Below are 19,356 nucleotides of genomic sequence, written 5' to 3' on the forward strand. Positions count from 1 at the left end.
CCATCGGTGACATAGATACGTTTTCTTCTGCTTTGTAATAAATTATCATTAAGCGGTAAAAAAATTATTCTATTAATCTCCCATGGATCAACACCACAAATTAAAAAAAAATTCCCCCCTGCTCCTTGGTTTCGACGCCTGTTGGCTCCTTTTATGAACGTCATAACGGGCCGCTCTTTTCCTTTTCCTTGACTGCTCAATTGAATGTTTCGTGTCAGACATGACGTCGACAGCCTCGAATGCATTACACCAGCGGATGACGTTGCTATTTCTCTTCAAAAATACAGAATGCAAAAAAAAAAACACATTCACTGCCCAATGTTCTGTTTCACTGCACGACACAAGATACTTCAAGCAAAAACGTAGCTGTGTTACGAGGTGACTCCAGGTGGCTGCTGCAGCGAGCGGCGGCTGCTGCAACGACCGGCACGTGCTGCAACGAACGGCGGCTATAGCAAAGGCAGCCGGATACCATGAGAACAAAAAAAAAACAACAAACAGAAGGACGACGAAACGAGCATTACGAATACAATCTAAAATTCTTCGTAGTATGGCGTCGAGCTGTTTAGACATGAGCAGATTGACTCGCTGTTATCGTTAACAGGAGCGGGTGCCGTCATTTCCACCGCGCTTTATGGCTCAGCGCAAACTCGCCCCGTCAAAGCTTACTTATTTATCCATTGCTGCTCATCTCACTTCTCCAGATTTCACAGTCTCTCAATGCTTGGCTCATGTTTTCACCCATTGCATTGTCATAGGGATTCGTGTCATGAACCGCGACTGTAATGGAGAGACCCATTGTGATTTTTTTTCCGAGAATGCGGCTAAGGCACTCTATCGGTTCCAGCGTACGAAGCCTTCTGGGAATGTAAACTCTTTGGTACGAACAATCGATACAGGTGCAGTATAAAAGAGTGCAACCTCTCACGCAAATAGGCATCGGTATCTGTATAGCGAGTAAAGCTGTTTTTCAAGGGACAGTTGGGGCCAAGATGTGGTTTCTGCCCTTGATTCTGCTTCTATTGAAAGTGTTGCCTTCATTGGAAGTCACGCAAAGGTTGGTAAAGCAACGTACTTATGGAACACATCGTTTTTACCGTTACCATGAATACAAGCATATACCACGAACTTTAAAGCACGTGTTTGCCGCGTGTGTGGTCTAGCGTGTCCTAGGCCACCGATGCCCCAAGTTTCTAACTTCCTTCTCATACCTGTAATCACGATTTATCCTGAGAGTGGTATAGCTACAGTGCCACACCAGACATTTTATATTGTTACAGGTATATTGTTACAGGTAAAATTTTATTCATATCTCTTCAGAACCTCTACCTGCATCTCCTCACAATTGCATGCCTCAGTGCCAAGCGTATTAGGCTGCCTTAAGTGGTCCAGTAAATGCCAGCAATTTAACTACTGTGAAGTATTTGATGCTATTGCTCTCGCTATTTCTGGAACAGAGAAAGCGTTAGAGACTTTCACTTCCTGCTTGCGTGGTTGTCAGCCTACCCCCGGCGCAAACAGCTTTCTAATCAGAGCCTCGGAACTGCTTGCCTCGGAGGTACGAGAAGTAAAGGATTGAGTGATGCTGAATCGCGCATAATCCTCTCGCAAAAATTTGTGGTTATGCTTTTGCACTACCAATGATAAATATTTGAAGAAAAATTTTTTAATAGTGTCCGCCCATATCGGGCTGTCACAGGAAGGGGAAATAATGCGGAACAAGAAAGGTACGTTGTTAAGGAAAAGGGCAATATCAGTTTATTTCCAAAAGTCCCTGCAGAACTGTTGTCGCAAAAAGCATGCCGATTAAATTCATTCCACTCAAAAATGATTTTCGAGAGGAATGAGTATTTCAATGCATCAGCTCTAGTTGTAACTTAAGTAATAGGAAAGGGGCAATAAATAAGTGCAGACGACTTGCCTGAGGCACGTATGTAAAAAGCGAAGTCTACATTACGCTTATATTTACGAAGCGGTTAAAGAAACTTGAGGTGAGCTATTTTTCTACGGCTGAGCTTGTTAAGGAAGCGGAGCTTGGATTCATAAAGCTGCTACTGACTGCGTTTTATGACAAGCAGAAAATATAAATCTCAAGCTCCCCTTGAACCCTTCTCAATGTTATCAATCTGGTACTGGTTATATCGGCCTCCATTGTGCTTGAATACTATAATGATGGCCATATCTTACTCTTACACGCCTGAAGGTTAGCACCAGGTGTTTCCTGTTTCAGCTTCCGTTTCAAGGGGAGGTGTTTGCATTGAGCTGGTCCACATATGCAGTCCATGTGCTCACACCAGTTTTGTCTACCAGTAATTGAGGTGCCAAATATCGTAATCAGTACACGTTTGGATTGAAATGTCAGCGCTGGAAGGAAAAAAAAACCAGGGGCGGCTTTTTATTTGTTGCAGTGATGAAGAAAGATTTACTACGGTTAATTAGCGTGTCCCATTTGATGCACCCCAATCTCGACCAGCCACTTCTGTGAATGGCCGCCATGATGGGCTTTGGCCCCCATCTGGATTCGACGGCACCTCTGGTGGAGTGAGACATTCAACACGAGTAGGCAGCGTTGTAATGCGGAAGAGTAATAATGGTTTTCACACCACGCACACTATGCCCACCTAGAAAAGAGTATAAAATATTAATTTCTCTGCTCAAAAAAAAAAAGAAAATGTTCCCGAAAAAAATAAAAAGCGTGACGTATCTTGCACTTTAATTTTGGCAATTACAGTGTGTCACCTTGTGTGGTGAAGCATTAACAGCCCCTGACTGCTGACGTCACGCGAACCGTACGACGTCGTAAAGAAGGATTTGCACTTGAAACTGACAGCAGAAATTGCCGCAAGCTACGGCATAGCGAATTTGACAAGTTATTTGCAATTTATCAGCTTGCTTTTGAGAAATTACACGAGGCTTCATTCCTTTTCTCTCGCGCGCATACGCCGTAATGATCTGCAAGATGGAGGTGGGTTTTTGGCTGCCTTTTTTCATGGCTTTCTAGTGGGTAGAGGCGGATGGGTGGTGGAAAAGATTCTGGAGGTTCGAGACTTCACTGCTTTGCTCTTACACGCCGATGGAGGCTTCACACCATTGAAGTCTCCGTCCTGTCCGTACTGGCGCAGTAAAACCAAGACGCAGACTCACTTGAGCATGCGGTTCTTGAAACGAAGAAAGGTTGCAATAGCGGATCCCGCCAGTAAGCCATGTTATCAGTACTGCGGAGGTCAAGATTTTGCACATGCAGCCTACATCACGCTTTCATCTTATTGACAGCAGCCATACAATTAAGACCCCACCTTTCGATATATATATATATATATATATATATATATATATATATATATATATATATATATATATATATATATATATATATATGTATGTGTGTGTGTGTGTGTGTGTGTGTGTGTGTGTGTGTGTGTGTGTGTGTGTGTGTGTGTGTGTGTGTGTGTGTGTGTGAAGGAAGCCAACAGTAACCGAAAAGGAAGTGCATAGGGGAATGTTTTTAATATATTCTTTTAAATTTGTGGTGTTGAACGATGGGAAAATATTACTTATATTAATCTGTTAATAGAAGTATGTCAAATTAATTATAAACCAGCAGAAAAACAGCCATGCCTCCGGTGGAATCCGAACCCACGACCTCCGAATATCGCGTCCGGTGCTCTACCAACTGAGCTACGGCGACGGCTGTCGAATATTCTGCTTTCAGGGGTATTTATGTGTACTGTAAGCGAACCCTGAGAGTGTTCACCAGTGCCACCCACGTCCATAGCGGCGGACGTAGTACGTCCTGTATTACCGCGAGTGTGACGTGAAACGCCAACTAACGGCGAGTGCGGGAGCTGTGCGAGAGCCCTCTTATGCTACCTATGGGTGCAGTCTAAGTGGAAAAATGCTGTTTCTCATTTCGTACATAAACACTCGAACTCGAAAGTGATCGTAATATCCAGTTGATATGATTCCGGTAGTGCTTTCGTTCCCGGGTTTCCGCTAAATAAGAACGGGTATTATGTTTGATATAAGTGAAACAGCGTGCGTAACCACGAATAACCATGCATAACCAACTGGCCCATCAGTTCCTGCTTTCAGGCTACAATGTATTTTGCGAATAAGAAAGCGACGATTCTGGCACATGGTTGAAAAAAAACGAAACAAAAGCAACAAATGATTTTTTTCTTTCAGTCAAGGATCAGAAGGCCTGTTCTTAAGCAAGCATATCGAACAAAATAAAATTGAGCAAGCCCTTAAAGCAAGCAGGGTAAACTTCTTCATGAGACACGCTGGCGTTGAGGCCCATTCGGGATACATCACTGTCCGGGAGAAAAGCCACCTATTCTTCCTCCTGCTGAAGGCTCCAAAGGTGAGTACGAAATAAAGCAGTCAGCTGCATGTATCTTGGTGAAAGTTTTCAGGATAATGAAAAAAAAATTCAGGTTATTAGCTTTTTATCACCGACTAATTGACCTCCTTTCTTAACAAGATGCAGGAAAAAGGAGCCTGTTAGATTGTGTTTTTTCACTGTACGTATCTTATTGTGCTGTGTACCTCTAATGAGGTACCGCCTATGCCAAAACTGACCAGGCAATAGGACTTGATGCTCAGCCTGGTAGTTGAGCGTTTACGGTACTCCTAAACGCCAAAAGGCCTCGAAAGGGTAGGGCAAGGATTCTCCTTAACTTACACATATTTAAATTTTAAGATCTCTCATAGGTTCCCCACTAAAAGACAAAGAAGCAAAACCCTTTGACCGGTTACTCTTTGGCAATTACGGTGCTTTCCTTGACCGTACAACCTCAAGGACTATAATTTGTAGACTTTTAATATTGGAAAACTGCAAGGTACTGATATGGAAATAATTGAAGGTTAAGGTTCATTCTTCTAACACGTAGCAAAATCTTTCTTTTGTAGTGTTTCCGTCGCCCGCATCAAGTAGTTAGGGCTGCCTTAGAAAACCAATGCGGAGCGCTTTTGACGATAGCGAAAACATTGATAGCAAAACAATGCGAGCCTGCCGACGGGAGATCTACTAATATATTGACTGTTACAGAGATATCTCACGATATATGAAAAAAAAATGCGTTCATAAACTCTTTTTCGTTCAAAAATTCTTTTGTCCAGAATTGTCGGGTATCTAATTTTCTTATTCATTATTTTGCCTGTGCGCCAGTGCTCATCACCTCCTCTTAAAGCAGAACGGCCGGCATACCCTGAGATTTACCGCTGCGAGTTATATCCCTAATGTTGGGCAAGAAGAACCGCAGAAACATTATCGCAAGAGGTCCAAGGGCCAGGTTTCGGGATTATGATTTATTATGTTTCTATAACTGCTGAAATGACATTTATTTTCTAGTTGCATCCTTTTTGCTTCCTTCCAAGGCTCTAAGCAGTATCGCCCCCCCCCCCCCCTCCTGCCCTCAATGATGGCGCTGTCAGCGTGCGACGCAATACACGCACAAAATAGAATAAAGCGCCAACATCATCTTTGCCCAAAGTAATAAGTCTACATTGTTTGCTTTTCAGCCAATAGTATAGAATTAATGCAACGCTCAAAATTTTAAATCTATTTGAGGCAAGAAAACATTTGGAGGACGCTTAAGCTTCGTCTTTAAGAGTGAGACGCGATAGCGTGTTGCAGCGCTGCCAACGAGTCCACGGAACGCCAACGCCCTTTCGGCGCGACGCGTGGCCCGTTGGACCATTTAAGGAAAGTACGCCTGCCTCACATATCTCGATGGACACCCGTACCGCGCCGCGCCGTAAGGGAAGGAAAATCCCTTCCCTTTCGGCGCGGTTCAAGTGTCCACCGAGATGCACCATTTTTCGCTCACGGCCAACGACGCCGACGCCGACGAAACCGGCTTTTCTGCGACACGAGCTCCTTAACGTTGTTGCGTTAAAACTTCGTTCCTCCATTTCGAGACCTTTTGATCCTAAGGGAAGCGTAAGAGATTCGCTATATCAGAGCAAGCCATGCAGCCTGATTACTTTTGGCTTCGACGATACCTTCGAAAGAGCACTGTTAAATTCCCCTCTCTCTCTTTCACTGCCTGTTTTCTTAGTTTCACTTGCTTTTTTACCAGCGTTTATTGAGACACGCGACCTTCCCAATCTCTGAACCTAACCGCACAGCTCCGCTATTCCGCTAGAACATGTCAAGGAGTGACAAGTCTGGCGAGGGTCAAGTGAAGCAGTTGTGCAGGAGTATGTAGGGTGGGCAAATGCGAATGAAAGACACCAATTGTGCGAATATCCCGCCAGCAGCAGCACAAGGAAAAAAGCCCAACGAACGCATAACTATAGGCAGCGTGATGAAGCAAAATAGGGCGGGGGATATATATTGAAATCCCTGTGCTAAGATGCCGGAAGGCACTACTTGAGTGAATAATTGTCTTCTTCTTCTGTGGTTGAAGGAAAGATGAAAAGTGGGAAGACACGGGCTTCTCTACTGGAGGGCTAGCCTCCACGCCCACTGCCGGCATGTCGTAATAATTTTCTTCATCGGCACACAAAATGACTCAAATAAGATTACAAACTTATTAATGACGGTAGTCAGTGTGCGTTATGTTTATAGTGGAAACTGTGTGGCGGCCGTATTCCTATACATGCCCATTTGGTAGACTTTTCGCAATGCAGTTGTGTTCGAGATATTCGCCGCCAAAATTCCGACTTAATCAGCGTAATTACACATACAAGACAACGACGACCAGGGCAAAACTCCTCCGTGATGTAAAGGAACTGATGCGTATAGCGTGTCTTCGTTCTTGTTAGCCGAAAGTGAAAGAATTATGGGTTTCATCTCTTCTACGCCGTGGGCAGGCGCAATGTCGCATGCAACAGCTGCGTCACAGCGCGAGGTGTTTATGTCGATCGCTCCCGTCTTGGAGGCGTACGCACATTCAGCTTGAAATTCGGAGGAGTCTATCTCGGAACACAGGCGTGCCTCAAGGATCCGATCAGATGGACGGTCCAGACGCTAACTAATTCTGAAACAAAAAGTATATTATAATTTTTGGGCGCGAGATTAAAGACAACCACACTACTCACTGGAGTCCACTTGGTCGCATAACGTAATTGCAGCATTAACTTTCGTGTATGGTCCGTTGTTTCTTTAACAGAAATGTACCTGAAATCTAATTTTTGACCTATCGCTGTACTGCCGCAGAGGCGTTGTTTGAAGAGTTATTTCCACCTTTTAGAAAACGACCTATTAAGAGTTAACCGATATTTTTTACAGAAAGCATTTGATAAAGCACCGCTGATTCTATGGCTCCAAGGAGGTCCCGGAAGATCTGGCCTCTTCGGCCAGTTTCTTGAGAACGGCCCAGTTGGCCTTGACGCTAAAGGAAGGCTGTACAACCGAAGCTGTGCGTTTCAGAATGAAGCAAGCGTGCTCTACGTAGACTATCCCGCAGGGGGTGGCTTCAGCATAATCCAAGACCCGTCTGTACTCTCAAGTTCACTAACCAATGTCACCGACGACCTCCTAAGCTTCCTGACGCAATTCTACAAGCTGTTCGACGAGTTCGAAACGAAAGATCTGTACTTTGCGGGAGAAAGCTACGGAGGTAAGGAAATGCTGAAGTGTGTGACCTTTCAATTGTGCTATTCTGAACTGTAATTATTAACTCACGAGTGCTGACAGAAGGCTGTGGCAGAAAGTAACCTCAGCGCGCTTAGTGATCGCAGTGAGCGATAACGGACGTAAGATACACACAAACAGGTCGTTAAGAACATTTTATGTTTGTCCTTGTTAACTGTGATCGTTTAGTCCTATTCAAATTGAAATGCAATGTCGAACTGCTCGGTATCTAGCAACGCTTCAAGAAACACACACGTGTAGCCGACCCTCTGGCTGTCGCCATTGTTTTGATGTCAGTGAGGCCACTAATTAAAGTTTCGACCACTGTGATATCGCAAACAAGGATAGAAAGCATAGGGAGAATTTTTAACGCCGAATACTAGAGATTCCTGGTGAGCAAGTACTCAGCGCAACTATAAGAAATCTCAAGACGAGTCCGCGACTGCCACTTCAGCCGACTTCTGCCCCAGAGGCCATGTTTCCCTTCTAGACCTCAGCCATAAGGAAAATAAGGACAAGGCGGACTGCACTCCAGGTCATGTGCTGCTCGTGCTGACGTTGTTCAGGGACCGCAAGTTGTGGCCTTTCATTTCGTTTTCATTTCTTTGGTAATCTGTCATTGGTCACTGCTTCCAGTGACGTGAGCCGTGGGGGATGATGTAACGAAAGTCACGCAGGAAAGATGCATAAACATCCCCCCCACCTATTCCGAATTAATGAACCGGACCCGAAGTGGACAAATAACGGTGTTAAATGACGATCTTTACACGCCTGCAGCGCTTTGTCGGCACTAATCCCGCCTTTAGGGGGAAAAAAAACTTCGCGGTGGTTATGGGACGAATTCACGAAGCATAGGCCCTGTGGGACGGACGGTCTGGATGTGGCGGCTATAGGGTGGACAGCTGTAGTGCCGAGTCCAGACCGGCCGTGCCTGTGATTGGTAGTTTGCTTGTGTACACCGTGTTTCTTTCGTCACGATTGACATTACTACCAAATGATTGAAAAGGAAGTGTGACGCTGGGAGCAGTTGCATACATGGAGAGCGGTGTAAATAAAGTCGGGGCGGCAATAACAAAAATGCGCGTATCGAGTTCCTTCAGGCAATGGCTTAACTGTCAACTTCGATGACAGAGCGATGCACTGGAATTCAAGAGGTGAACAGTCCTCAAGTGCATTCTGCAGCAGAAGAATTCAGCAGAAACGAATCACAGTGCAAGAAATATTTTTTTTCGAAGGCAGGCGCGCGAGGCGAGGAGCTAATAATGCTGCTGGTCTTAGAAAACATACCGAGGAGGATAGTGGACATCATTACAAGGGGTCTTAACCCTTTAATGCTCAAATTATCAAGGAATAGTTAAAAAAAGATACTTCCGCATTATGCAAGATAGTGTACCCTGATTAACATGAAAACATCAAAATTTTGCCAGCGCTGCTAAAATTTGAGAAAATGGCATATCGCCCATGAGCACCTATTCCAGTTTGGTTCACTCTGTGCAGCTAGACTGAGTTGTGTGAAAAACCAAATCAAGGACGTCAAGAGAACTTGAAGGTCCAGAGACCGCAAACAATTTTTTATCCAATATATTGCTTCCTATTTTCCCATTTTTGTGAGAAAATGAGAGCCGAAGAATTGTTTGGCGCTGACTGAAAGTCGACACACACGTCCCCTTTTTGTACGCACAATTTCCTTCTAGTGATGCCAAACATTATGAGCGAGATGCTGTGGTTAATGAGAACATGTTGGAGCTCCATGTAGTAATGATCACACCTTGGTATGTGTAAGTTGCCAGTTGTCTACATGAAAATGTTAGGTTTGGTCAATTTTCACAATCTTAGTATATTAAGTGGTAGCCAAAAACCTCTTTTTTGCACGGAAAAATTTTCTGTATCGGTAGGTGAAGCCTTCGCCCTCCATTAAATGCAAGCCAGTAACGTTGAACTTTTCTTGCCTTCTTGGAAAGCTTTGATAGCGCAGCTTTTAAGCGCCCTTTACTATAGGTTGAGCGGCGTCGACCTCCGCGTAACCTGCAGAGCGAACGAGGACCACAGCGGAGGATGAAAGCACGGCGATAGTGAAGAGAGCGCGATGAGGAAAGCGGAGGAGGAGTGTACGGCGGAAGCATAATGAGGAAAGCGGAGGGGGAGGGTACGGTGGAAGCATAATGAGGAAAGCGGAGGGGGAGGGTACGGCGGAAGCATAATGAGGAAAGCGGAGGAGGAGGGTACGGTCGAGCGTGAGGAAGGAAGCAGAGCGCTGCTCCGTGTTCGGAGGAACTTTGCTGAGAGGAGTGCCGTTAGAGGACAGGCTAAATGGCGGCGCCGCCGCCGTTCGGCACTGCGCATTCTGTCTCCGATCGCGTAGGGTACAAATAGTTGCAGAGATGGCGCTCTAATTTCGCTTTACCTAGTATCGTAATCGTCGACTAATTTTCTATTCACTTGAATTAACAACAATATGCCGCATTCGCACGCTTGTTGAATTCAATATATCTAATTGGTATTATGTTTATTTTTTCTTTCAGCCAGAGCTGCCGTCGCTCTAGCAGACCGTTGGAACAAAAAGGCGGGGAAAGCTCCCAGAGGCCTTATTTTGTCCGCGGGGTTTTTGTCCCCTGTGCAAGAAAGTATCTTCAAGTCTCCCGAATTTCTGTATCAGCTCGGGCTTTTGGACTCGAAAGGCCGCCAGAAGTTGGAAGAAATGTGCACATTGATCAGCGTAACGGCTAAATCGAATACCACCAAAGCCGCTTTGCTTCTAGCTGGAACATTTTTCAACTTCAAAATTGGTGGCAAGCCGAGTGTATTCTCTAATATGACTGGGTACAGTGATCAAGGAAGCATACTCCATGCTCATAAACCAAGCCAAATCTCACAGTATGAGAAATATGCGAATACGACGAAGTTCAAACAGGCCCTTCACATACCGGTGACCGTTAGCCTGGAGGAATACCGACTGCCGATTCAGTTAGCGCTGGCTCCAAATGATTATTTCACCGACATTAGCGACACATTCAAAAGAGTTTTGAACCGCTTTAAGGTACTGATTGTAAATGGACAGATGGACAATGTTTTCCCGGCTGTGTTATTTGACGAATATCTGAGAAAGATAGATTGGGAAGGTGCGGCTGAATTTAATGCTGCACCAAGAGTGCCGTGGCAAACTTTCAAGGCTCCGCATCAGTTGGCGGGTTACGTGAAAGAATCTAAAAAGCTAGTGAATGCATTTGTGCTCAAAGCGGGCCATCACGTTGGATTGGACGAGTGCGACGCCGTCTACGACCTGGTGTACCGTTTCATTAACAACATTTATTTCGTTAATCGTAATAAAACATAGAATAAAGGAAAACCTTGTTTTGTGCTGTGTTAATTTAGATGGGATAGCGTGCAAAAAGAAAATTTGAAATCGTTTAAGTACTACGACGAGAACGACTAGCACAACAGAGCTATGGCTGATGGATAGTTGTCCCTTGCCTGTATTTTAAAATACCAGAGATCCTTGATCATATCTGCAACGAAATTCATCATATAGGGCCCACGTATAGAAATCTGGTGGTCAGATTGGTCGAAAAATCTGAGATAAAGGGACTGTCGTGGCGACTGTGGGTGTAAAATAAATTGTGTAAAAGTCGCAAGCTACAACATTACGGAACCCACTAGCCCCTGGCAACAGAACCAGTGAAACAGGTATAGGAAGAAAAATGTACCGATATTACAATAATGCAGGCAAATTAAAAGCTAAAACAAGCAATGAAATTCAGTGCTTCTGAAATTAAACACCACGAATGGCAACAGTTTTATTTGCCGCCCCTGGATTCGGCCTCTATTTGGGGACCTCCAAGCAGTGGCCACAGTGAATAGCTGTAAATTCCGAAACGGAGTTTCACAACCTTTATGATCAAAGAACCCGAGTAGAAACATCATGCATCTTCAGAAGCGCAGTATATTTGAAGTCGGACGACACTGCTTTGTTTGCAGAGCGCTTGTTGTAAAGCGCAGTTAAGAAAGTTTGTAGTCAACCACTTACGCTGCAGCAGAGCGCCTAGGTTTTCTAAATCAGACCTCTCAACCTCGTTAGTGTATACGTGGTGGATAGACAGAACACTCCACTAATGAAGCCCTAAACAAGAGGATCCATTCACTTTAAAGGCCAAAGAACTGTTATGCCAGCCACAGAGAGGGTCAGGCTGAGCCCCTTGTAGGAGACCCAGCGGGAATTACGTCCACTTCGCTGTCATGTGCCTCAACTGAGGTCCATCGCGTTTACCAATTGCGCAATGAAATTGCTACCTAGGTGGCTCTGGACCGTAAAATACATTCTGGACAAGCAAGGGGCCTCCTCAAGAGCGTGCCCTTTCTGGTCATGGGTTTCTGGCAGGCTTCGGATTGGGCGCACCAGGAATGGGAAGAACGCGGGGAGTCTGTACTTGACCCAGACTTGAAATTGAGAACACAGCATAGTGACACAGAGCGGAAAGCGTTAGATTTTGCATGTTCTCTCACTAGAGTACGAGCCGCACTGTTCGTTTCAAAATAAAAGTTCTATGTTCTCGGGGAATGGATGGTGGGGGCGCCCTCCTCTCGTGTGATTTAATTTCGAGTAAATGGTTTCCTGTTTTGAAGGTGTCGTCTGAACGTGAAGAGTTCGTAAGCTTGACGAGAGCCCTGATCAGGTTGCTGCAGATTTACTTCATCATGACGACGGTAAGGTTGCAATGGGCGGATGATCCGAGACAGCCACGGCCAAACGAACTGAGAAATTAATCGCTCATCACCTATTTATTTTTGAATCTCGACAATGCTATTCAGGTTCATATAAAAGAAACTATGGGACTCAGGAGTGCTGACACGTGCCTGCTTACTTGGCCTATTTTAATGCTTTATCGCTGTTATGTTCTATAGTGTCGAAATGTGCTGCACCTACCGGAATTTCCGGGATTCAGAGCCCCTGTTACGAATCAGTCTTGTCAAGTTATAGAGCACGAACATCGGCCGGTGCCATGCCTTTGCAGCCTTGCCACTGAAAGCTGACATTTTCGCAGTAAATGATATTTCACAAAACAGAGAACCCAGCAACACGTCCTCCGCCAAAGATCTTTGCCCAAGTAATAGCATATTTCTTCTGAACACAAAATCAGTCCAGAATCCCTCGGGAATCCTAGCATTTCTGTACAGCAATTATCATTCATTGTTATATTTTGTACGAAAGTTTGTAATCCTTTCAGAAACTTACGGAATTTTTTTTATTGGGGTCTTTACAGAAAATGAGGGAAAGAAGGAAGCAGCTGTATCATGATGAGTTGCAATCTACCTTATCAATGAAGATGCATATATTAGTCGGAAGCCATTGGTTTTTATAGTATACGTTTCTCCTTTGTGCAGTATCGGCAACACAGTTCCTAGGAAACAAAACTGAGCCGTTTATTCTTGACATATTTCATGCAGACCATTCTTTGGAAGCGCAAAACTATAATTGTGTATCTTCCACCTTCGGTGTATATCTTTTCAAAGATATCGCAGGCGTCAAAGTAATCAAATCTGCTCTTCAGTGATGCGTGGTAAATGCGGCTCGATGGTTATAGCCGAGGCTGATAAGAATACTCTGTTTTACGACCACAGCGCGTAATCGCAATTTAGTGTCTACGTTGAAGCTTTGGTCATGTGCAATAGATGATCGAGTTGGTGTTGCGGAAAGGATGGTGCTGCTGCTATCAGGACAGTGGAATGCAGTGCAACAACTGGAGAACTGTGGATGCGTTTTTGCTTCCTATGCAAAGGAAGATGATGTGGACATAACCTGTCCACATGACCAGACTGTCCTTGAAACAGACTTAAACAGGATATTGAATTGGTGCAATGAATGGGGGATGCTTCTCAACGCTGAAAATTCAGTATGCCTTCGTGTCATTCGTAAAAAAAACACTTATTTTTTGTAATGCATTAGGTTCTTCTCCCCTACGTGAAGCTATCAACTACAAATATTTGGGTGTTACCTTGACACCAACTTTGTCGTGGAACACACATATTAATAATATTTGTTCTGCTTTCCGCAAACTGTGCTTTTTAAGGCACAAACTAAAAAACGCCCCTACTAATTTGAAATTACTCTGTTACTTTTCACTTGTTCGACCAAAGCTTGAGTATGCATGCATTTCATGGGATCCTCACACTAAGTCAAATATCAGTCACCTTGAATGAATACAAAGAAAGGCAGTTAGGCTTATATTTAATAAATTCGCACTGCTTCACTCTCTCTTTAAAATTATGGCAGACAATTGTGTACCCACTCTGGAATCACGTCGAAAGCAGTTAAGACTTGAATTCCATTCATTCCTTCTTAACAACGAACTTCAAATGAATAAATCATCTTATATAACGTCTGCATTAACGCGCCTCACAAGACAGCATCATCCTGACTCTCTCACACCCTATTATGCTCGAACTGATACGTTTAAATTTTCCTTTTTTCCTCGGAGAGTATCGGACTGGAACCATAGTTTGCTGACTGCAGTGTGACTAGAAACTGTATAAAGGTGTGCTTGTTTGTTCCTGTTTTGTTCATTATTATCTGTATATATACTAATGCCCCTCTGCTTGGACCCAAGGGTCTGCAGTATATATATATAAATAAATAAATAAATAAATAAATAAATAAATAAATAAATAAATAAATAAAATCATCTTACTGATTCATCTCACTGATATCATCTGAATCATCTTACTGATAAAATCATCTTGCTGAAAAACTCAAAACCAAAGAAAAGGTAAACTACAATATACCAAAGGCAACGCAGGCAGTTACTGCAAGGAGGGCGAACACAGGACACGTGTACAAGGGAATGCAGAAACTAGGAATTCGAAAATACTAAATAAAACATGATGTGCACGATGCTGCTTAGATATGCGATGTGCTTGTCCGAAAGAGCGGTATGTTTGTTTGATACTGGAATTCTTCGTTCTGGAAGGAAGCCAACAGTCACCGAAACCAAAGGGCACAGGGGAGTGTTTTTTTTTAGTTGGTGGTGTTGCTCAATGAAAAACTATTAGTACATATTTTCATCGCTTAATGATAATTCCCTAAAAAGCGGAAGAATAGCAACCACATGCGGCGGGTGGGATCCGAACCCAAGACCTCCAAATACACAAACACTATTAAAGTTAGATTACACGTAACATAAATATCTGCGAAGGCAGGAGATCGGACAGGTGTCACCGTAGCTCAGTTAGTACAACACCGAATTCGAAATTCGGAGGTCGAGGGTTTAGATCCCTCCGGCGACATGTGGTTGTTTTTTTTATGCTTCCTAATGATTTATCATTAAGCGGTAAAATAGTAATTACTCTATTAATGGCCCATAGATAAACACCACAAATTAAAAAAAATTCCCCTCTGCTTCTTGGTTTCGATGCCTGTTGGCTCCTTTTATGAACGTCATAACGAGCCGCTCTTTTCCTTTACCTTGTCTGCTCAGTTTATTCTTTCGTGTCAGGCATGACGTCGACAGCCTCGAACGCATTACACCAGCAGATGCCGTTGCTATCTCTCTTCTAAAATACAGAATGCAAAAAAAAACACATTCACTGCCCAATGTTCTGTTTCACTGCACGACTTCAAGCAAAAACGTAGCCCCGTTAAAAAGCGACTGCAGGTGGATGCTGCAACGAGCGGCGGCTGCTGCAACGACCGGCAAGTGCTGCAACGAACGGCGGCTATAGCAAAGGCAGCCGGCTACCATGAGATCAAAAAACAACAAACAGAAGGAGTACGAAACGAGTATTGCGAATACAATCTAAAATTCTTCGTAATATAGCGTCGAGCTGTTAAGACATGAGCAAATTGACTCGCTGTTATCGTTAACAGGGGCGGGTGCCGACATTTCCACCGCGCTCTACGGTTTAGCGCAAACTCGCCCCGTCAAAGCTTACTGATTATCTGTTGCTGCTCATCTCACTTCTCCAGATTTCATAGCCTCTTAATGATTGGCTCGCGTTTCTCCCCATTGCATTCTCATAAGGTTTCGTGTCATTAACCGCGGCTGTAATGAAGAGACCCATTGTATTTTTTTTTCCGAGAATGCGGTTAATGCACTCCATCGGTTGCAGCGCACAAAACCTTCGGGGAATGTAAATTTTTTTGGTATTAACAATCGATCTAGCTGCAGTATAAATGAGTGTAACTTCGGACGCAAATAGGCATCGGTACCTGTGTAGCGAGTGAAGCTGTTCTTCAAGGGGCAGTTGAGGCTAAGATGTGGTTTCTGCCCTTGACCCTGCTGCTCTTGGAAGTGATGCCTTCATTGGAAGACAAGCACAGGTTGGTAAAGGGACGCACAAATGGAACGCATGCTTTTGACTTTCTAGACCAAAAATGTACTCTTTTGCGCTGGAGAACCAATTTATTACCTTTTTAAAGAAAGATTGTTGGAAGTCGGGTGTTGACTCTAAGCATGAGATACGCGAGCCGCCAGAAAGGGTGCGAAATATTTGACCCGAACTTAACTACTTTGTAGTCTTCCGAACTACCAGACTTTTTGCCTGCGGTTTTGAAAGGGTCCTGAAGTGCAGTTTTGATTTGTTTAATATGTGTCGAATATATGATGCACTCTTGCATATAAGACTTATATCCAGGTATGCGTTTAGCCTCATTTATGTCCGCACCCACACTTATACATTATAAATGGGAAAATACACGTAGAGCTGTATGCGGTGGGGTCAGTCGCATCTTGAAGGAACCGTACAATGGCGATAAGCCTATAGAAAACGCATAAACGTTTGCACATCACAACTGCAAGCCCCACTGGGACATCTGCAATTTGCGGACGTGGGCTGTGTTCATATACCATAAATCCTATAACGTGTTTGTTCGGCCTAAAACCAAGCATGTTCTAGACCGCCGTTATTTCAAGAATCTCAACTTAATTTGACTCTCCCCTTCAACCTTCTTTTCTTCTCTCAAGGGTCGTGCTTCAGTTAGAAGTGGTTGTTTTACGCAGAGAGAGATAGTTACACCGTCGCTCCTGAATTTCTATGTTTACTGATGTTTTCATCTCCGTCTCTCACTCCTCAGAACCTCTTCTTCAATCTCTTCAGAATGACATTCATTAGAGGAAAAAAAAACTACGCTTAAATGGTTAAGTATTATGCTAAAGCTTTATAACTAGAGCGAGGTATTTAATGCTTTTGGTCTAGTTATTTTTGAAACAAAGAAAGACCTGTAGCTTTTCAAATCATTCTCGGGCGGTTTGCACCCTTCGGTAAGAAGATGCAAGCAGCTGGCAAATTAAAGAACCCCTAAGAAAATTTGCAGCGAGGGCAAGGGAAGCGAGAGACTGAGTGCTTTTGAATCACCCACCATCCTCCCGAAAATAATTGTATCGGTGATCACCTTGTGCCTTTTCTCTCTCAACTTATACATAATCGAAGTGAGCAAGAGAAAATAAAGATTACCGACTGGGACTACGCTCCGCCTGCAATTAAGTCACGTGGCCTTGTTGTTTACTCCGTATTGGCACGCACGACAGCACTGGAGGGTAGCACGGCTGTGTGCCCGAGTAGCTGCTGCAGATACGAACGTCGATGAGGATTTTTTCTATTCAGAGTGCAGCGACTTTTGTGGATGACCGCCGGCATGGGCGTCGAACCCAACAGGATCCGAAGGCAGCGCCGGCGGATCTACAGGCATGTGGTAGAAGCAGGCAGCGCTGTAGACTGCAAATGCAGAACTGGTTCGCGGTAGTGCGTGCACAATGCCCGGATGAACATGCCCATTAACGGCCACTTTCTTTTCTAAAGAAAGAAAGGTGCACCCCCCCCCCCCCCCCCTCCATTTGAAATAGAAAGCTTCAGATGTCTTGCGCTTTTATTTCAGCTTTACATGGTGTGACCTTTTATGACGAGCTCATGACGTTCCCTCACTGCCGACGTCAAGCGAGCGTTACGAAGCCGTAACGCTAAATTCACGAGAGGGACCGTCAGCAAGCTCGCCGCCAGCCGCGAGAATGGAAATTTTTGGAAATTATTTTTAAATAACTGGATAACTTTTGAGAACTTCGAAGGGGCAGGACACTCAATACCCTTTACTACCTATATTGAATACATTTTGTAGGCACCTTCAAAGTCGTTTCAAGGGCTCTTTGATGCTTGCATGGGCGTCAGTCAACTACTGAAACCATCTCATTCATAAGTATTGACCCGCCGCGGAGGCTCAGTGGTTAGGGCGCTCGGCTACTGATCAGGAGTTCCCGGGCTCCAACCCGGCCGCGGCGGCTGCGTTGTTATGGCGGCAAAACGCTAAGGCGCCCGTGTTCTGTGCGAAGTCAGAGCACGTTAAAGGTCCCCAGGTGGTCGAAATTATTACGGCGCCCTTCACTACGGCACCTCTTTCTTCCTTTCTTCTTTCACTGCCTCTTTTATCCCTTCCCATACGGCGCGGTTCAGGTGTCCAACAATATATGAGACAGATACTGCGCCATTTCCTTTCCCCCAAACCAATTATTATTCTTAAGTATTGCTAAAACGCATTAATGATTTCATGTCATTGGTTCCCAAAAGGGGACTAATGATATGAATTTATGCATTGGCTGAATGGAGTGAGAAATCTCCCTGTATTAGTGGTAAATTTTCATTTCTGATAAATTTGCGTTAAAGTATAGCTTTCAGATATCCTTGCAATGTGTGGCGCCAATTCCATCCCAAACTATACCGCGAAGCAAGACACATTTCTAAAAAGAACATTGGTGAAGCAAAAGCAGTTCGTAGACTCACTTTGCAAAATGAAGCTTCGTCAAAGGCTAAAACATGTTCTTCTCATCGAGCCTAATGCAGTGAAGACTGGTCATAATAGCGCAACCTATTAGTGCCCCTTATTATGAAGTTCTTGGAAGGTTACGATATTGCACGCACAGTCTTGCATCTCGCTGAGCGCCATTATACAATTTCTTATACAAATCTTCTTATACAATTTCTTATACACATCTTCAAGGGCCGACCAATCGTTAAAAAGGATGACGTTTCGGCCCCGGCTTACGGGGGCCTTGTTCACAAATCTATAGATGAGAGATAATAGATCTATAGATCTATAGATAAATCTATAGATAAATCTGTAGATAAGAGCTCTCGTGATTAGCCTGTGTATTTCAGCTTACTGGATTCGTCAGCTCAAGTGACAATTCGGCGAAACTTTTTTCTTTCGGAGGCTAAGTGCAGTATAGTGCTACTTGCAGTACTCTACAGAAACACAACGCATGTGTGGCTTGTAAATTCGAAAATGACCGCAATATTCGCGTGATAAAACTCCGGGAATGCCTTCCTTGACAGGTTCTCGGTAAAAAAAAAGTTTTGTTTAGTTTGATTTATGGGGGTTTAACGTCCCAAAGCGACTCAGGCTATGAGAGACGCCGTAGTGAAGGGCTCCGGAAATTTCGACCACCTGGGGTTCTTTAACGTGCACTGACATCGCACAGAACACGGGCCTCTAAAATTTCGCCTCCACTGGAATACGACTGCCGCGGCTGGGATCGAACCCGCGTATTTCGGATCAGTAGACGAGCGCTATAACTACTAAGACACCGCGGCGGCTCTCAGTAAAAAGAAATGATTATTTTATATATTTTGCGAGAGTGACAGCGTTGATTGTTGCACGCAGGTAAAACAAAGCAGAAAAGCAGGCCGTTGTTTTTCTCCTTTTCAGTCAAGGGTCAAATGGCCTGTTCCTAAGCAAGTATATTCAAGAAAACAAAATTGAGCAAGCCCTTAATGCAAGCAGGGTAAACTTCTTC

General features: G+C 44.2%; 1 protein-coding gene across 1 annotated transcript; it reads left to right on the plus strand.

The window, feature by feature from the left end:
- The first annotated feature begins 916 nt into the window (after window positions 1-916).
- LOC144108053 (putative serine carboxypeptidase CPVL) lies at window positions 917-10,916 on the plus strand. Its single transcript, XM_077641334.1, has 4 exons — window positions 917-1,057; window positions 4,186-4,363; window positions 7,238-7,568; window positions 10,105-10,916. The coding sequence occupies exons 1-4, from the start codon at window positions 993-995 to the stop codon at window positions 10,914-10,916; spliced, it is 1,386 nt and encodes a 461-aa protein (XP_077497460.1). The 5' UTR covers window positions 917-992.
- Window positions 10,917-19,356: the final 8,440 nt, after the last annotated feature.

The sequence above is a fragment of the Amblyomma americanum genome, chromosome 10 (genome assembly GCF_052857255.1).
Source record: "Amblyomma americanum isolate KBUSLIRL-KWMA chromosome 10, ASM5285725v1, whole genome shotgun sequence".
Classification (NCBI taxonomy): Eukaryota; Metazoa; Arthropoda; class Arachnida; order Ixodida; family Ixodidae; genus Amblyomma; species Amblyomma americanum.

What these genes read in the sequence shown, in the direction of transcription:
- LOC144108053 (XM_077641334.1), top strand. Translation starts at nt 993, where the DNA reads ATGTGGTTTCTGCCCTTGATTCTGCTTCTATTGAAAGTGTTGCCTTCA. An exon ending in TCCTGCTGAAGGCTCCAAAG is followed by an intron (nt 4,364 to 7,237) that starts GTGAGTACGAAA and finishes TATTTTTTACAG; the next exon opens with AAAGCATTTGATAAAGCACC. An exon ending in TGCGGGAGAAAGCTACGGAG is followed by an intron (nt 7,569 to 10,104) that starts GTAAGGAAATGC and finishes TTTTTCTTTCAG; the next exon opens with CCAGAGCTGCCGTCGCTCTA.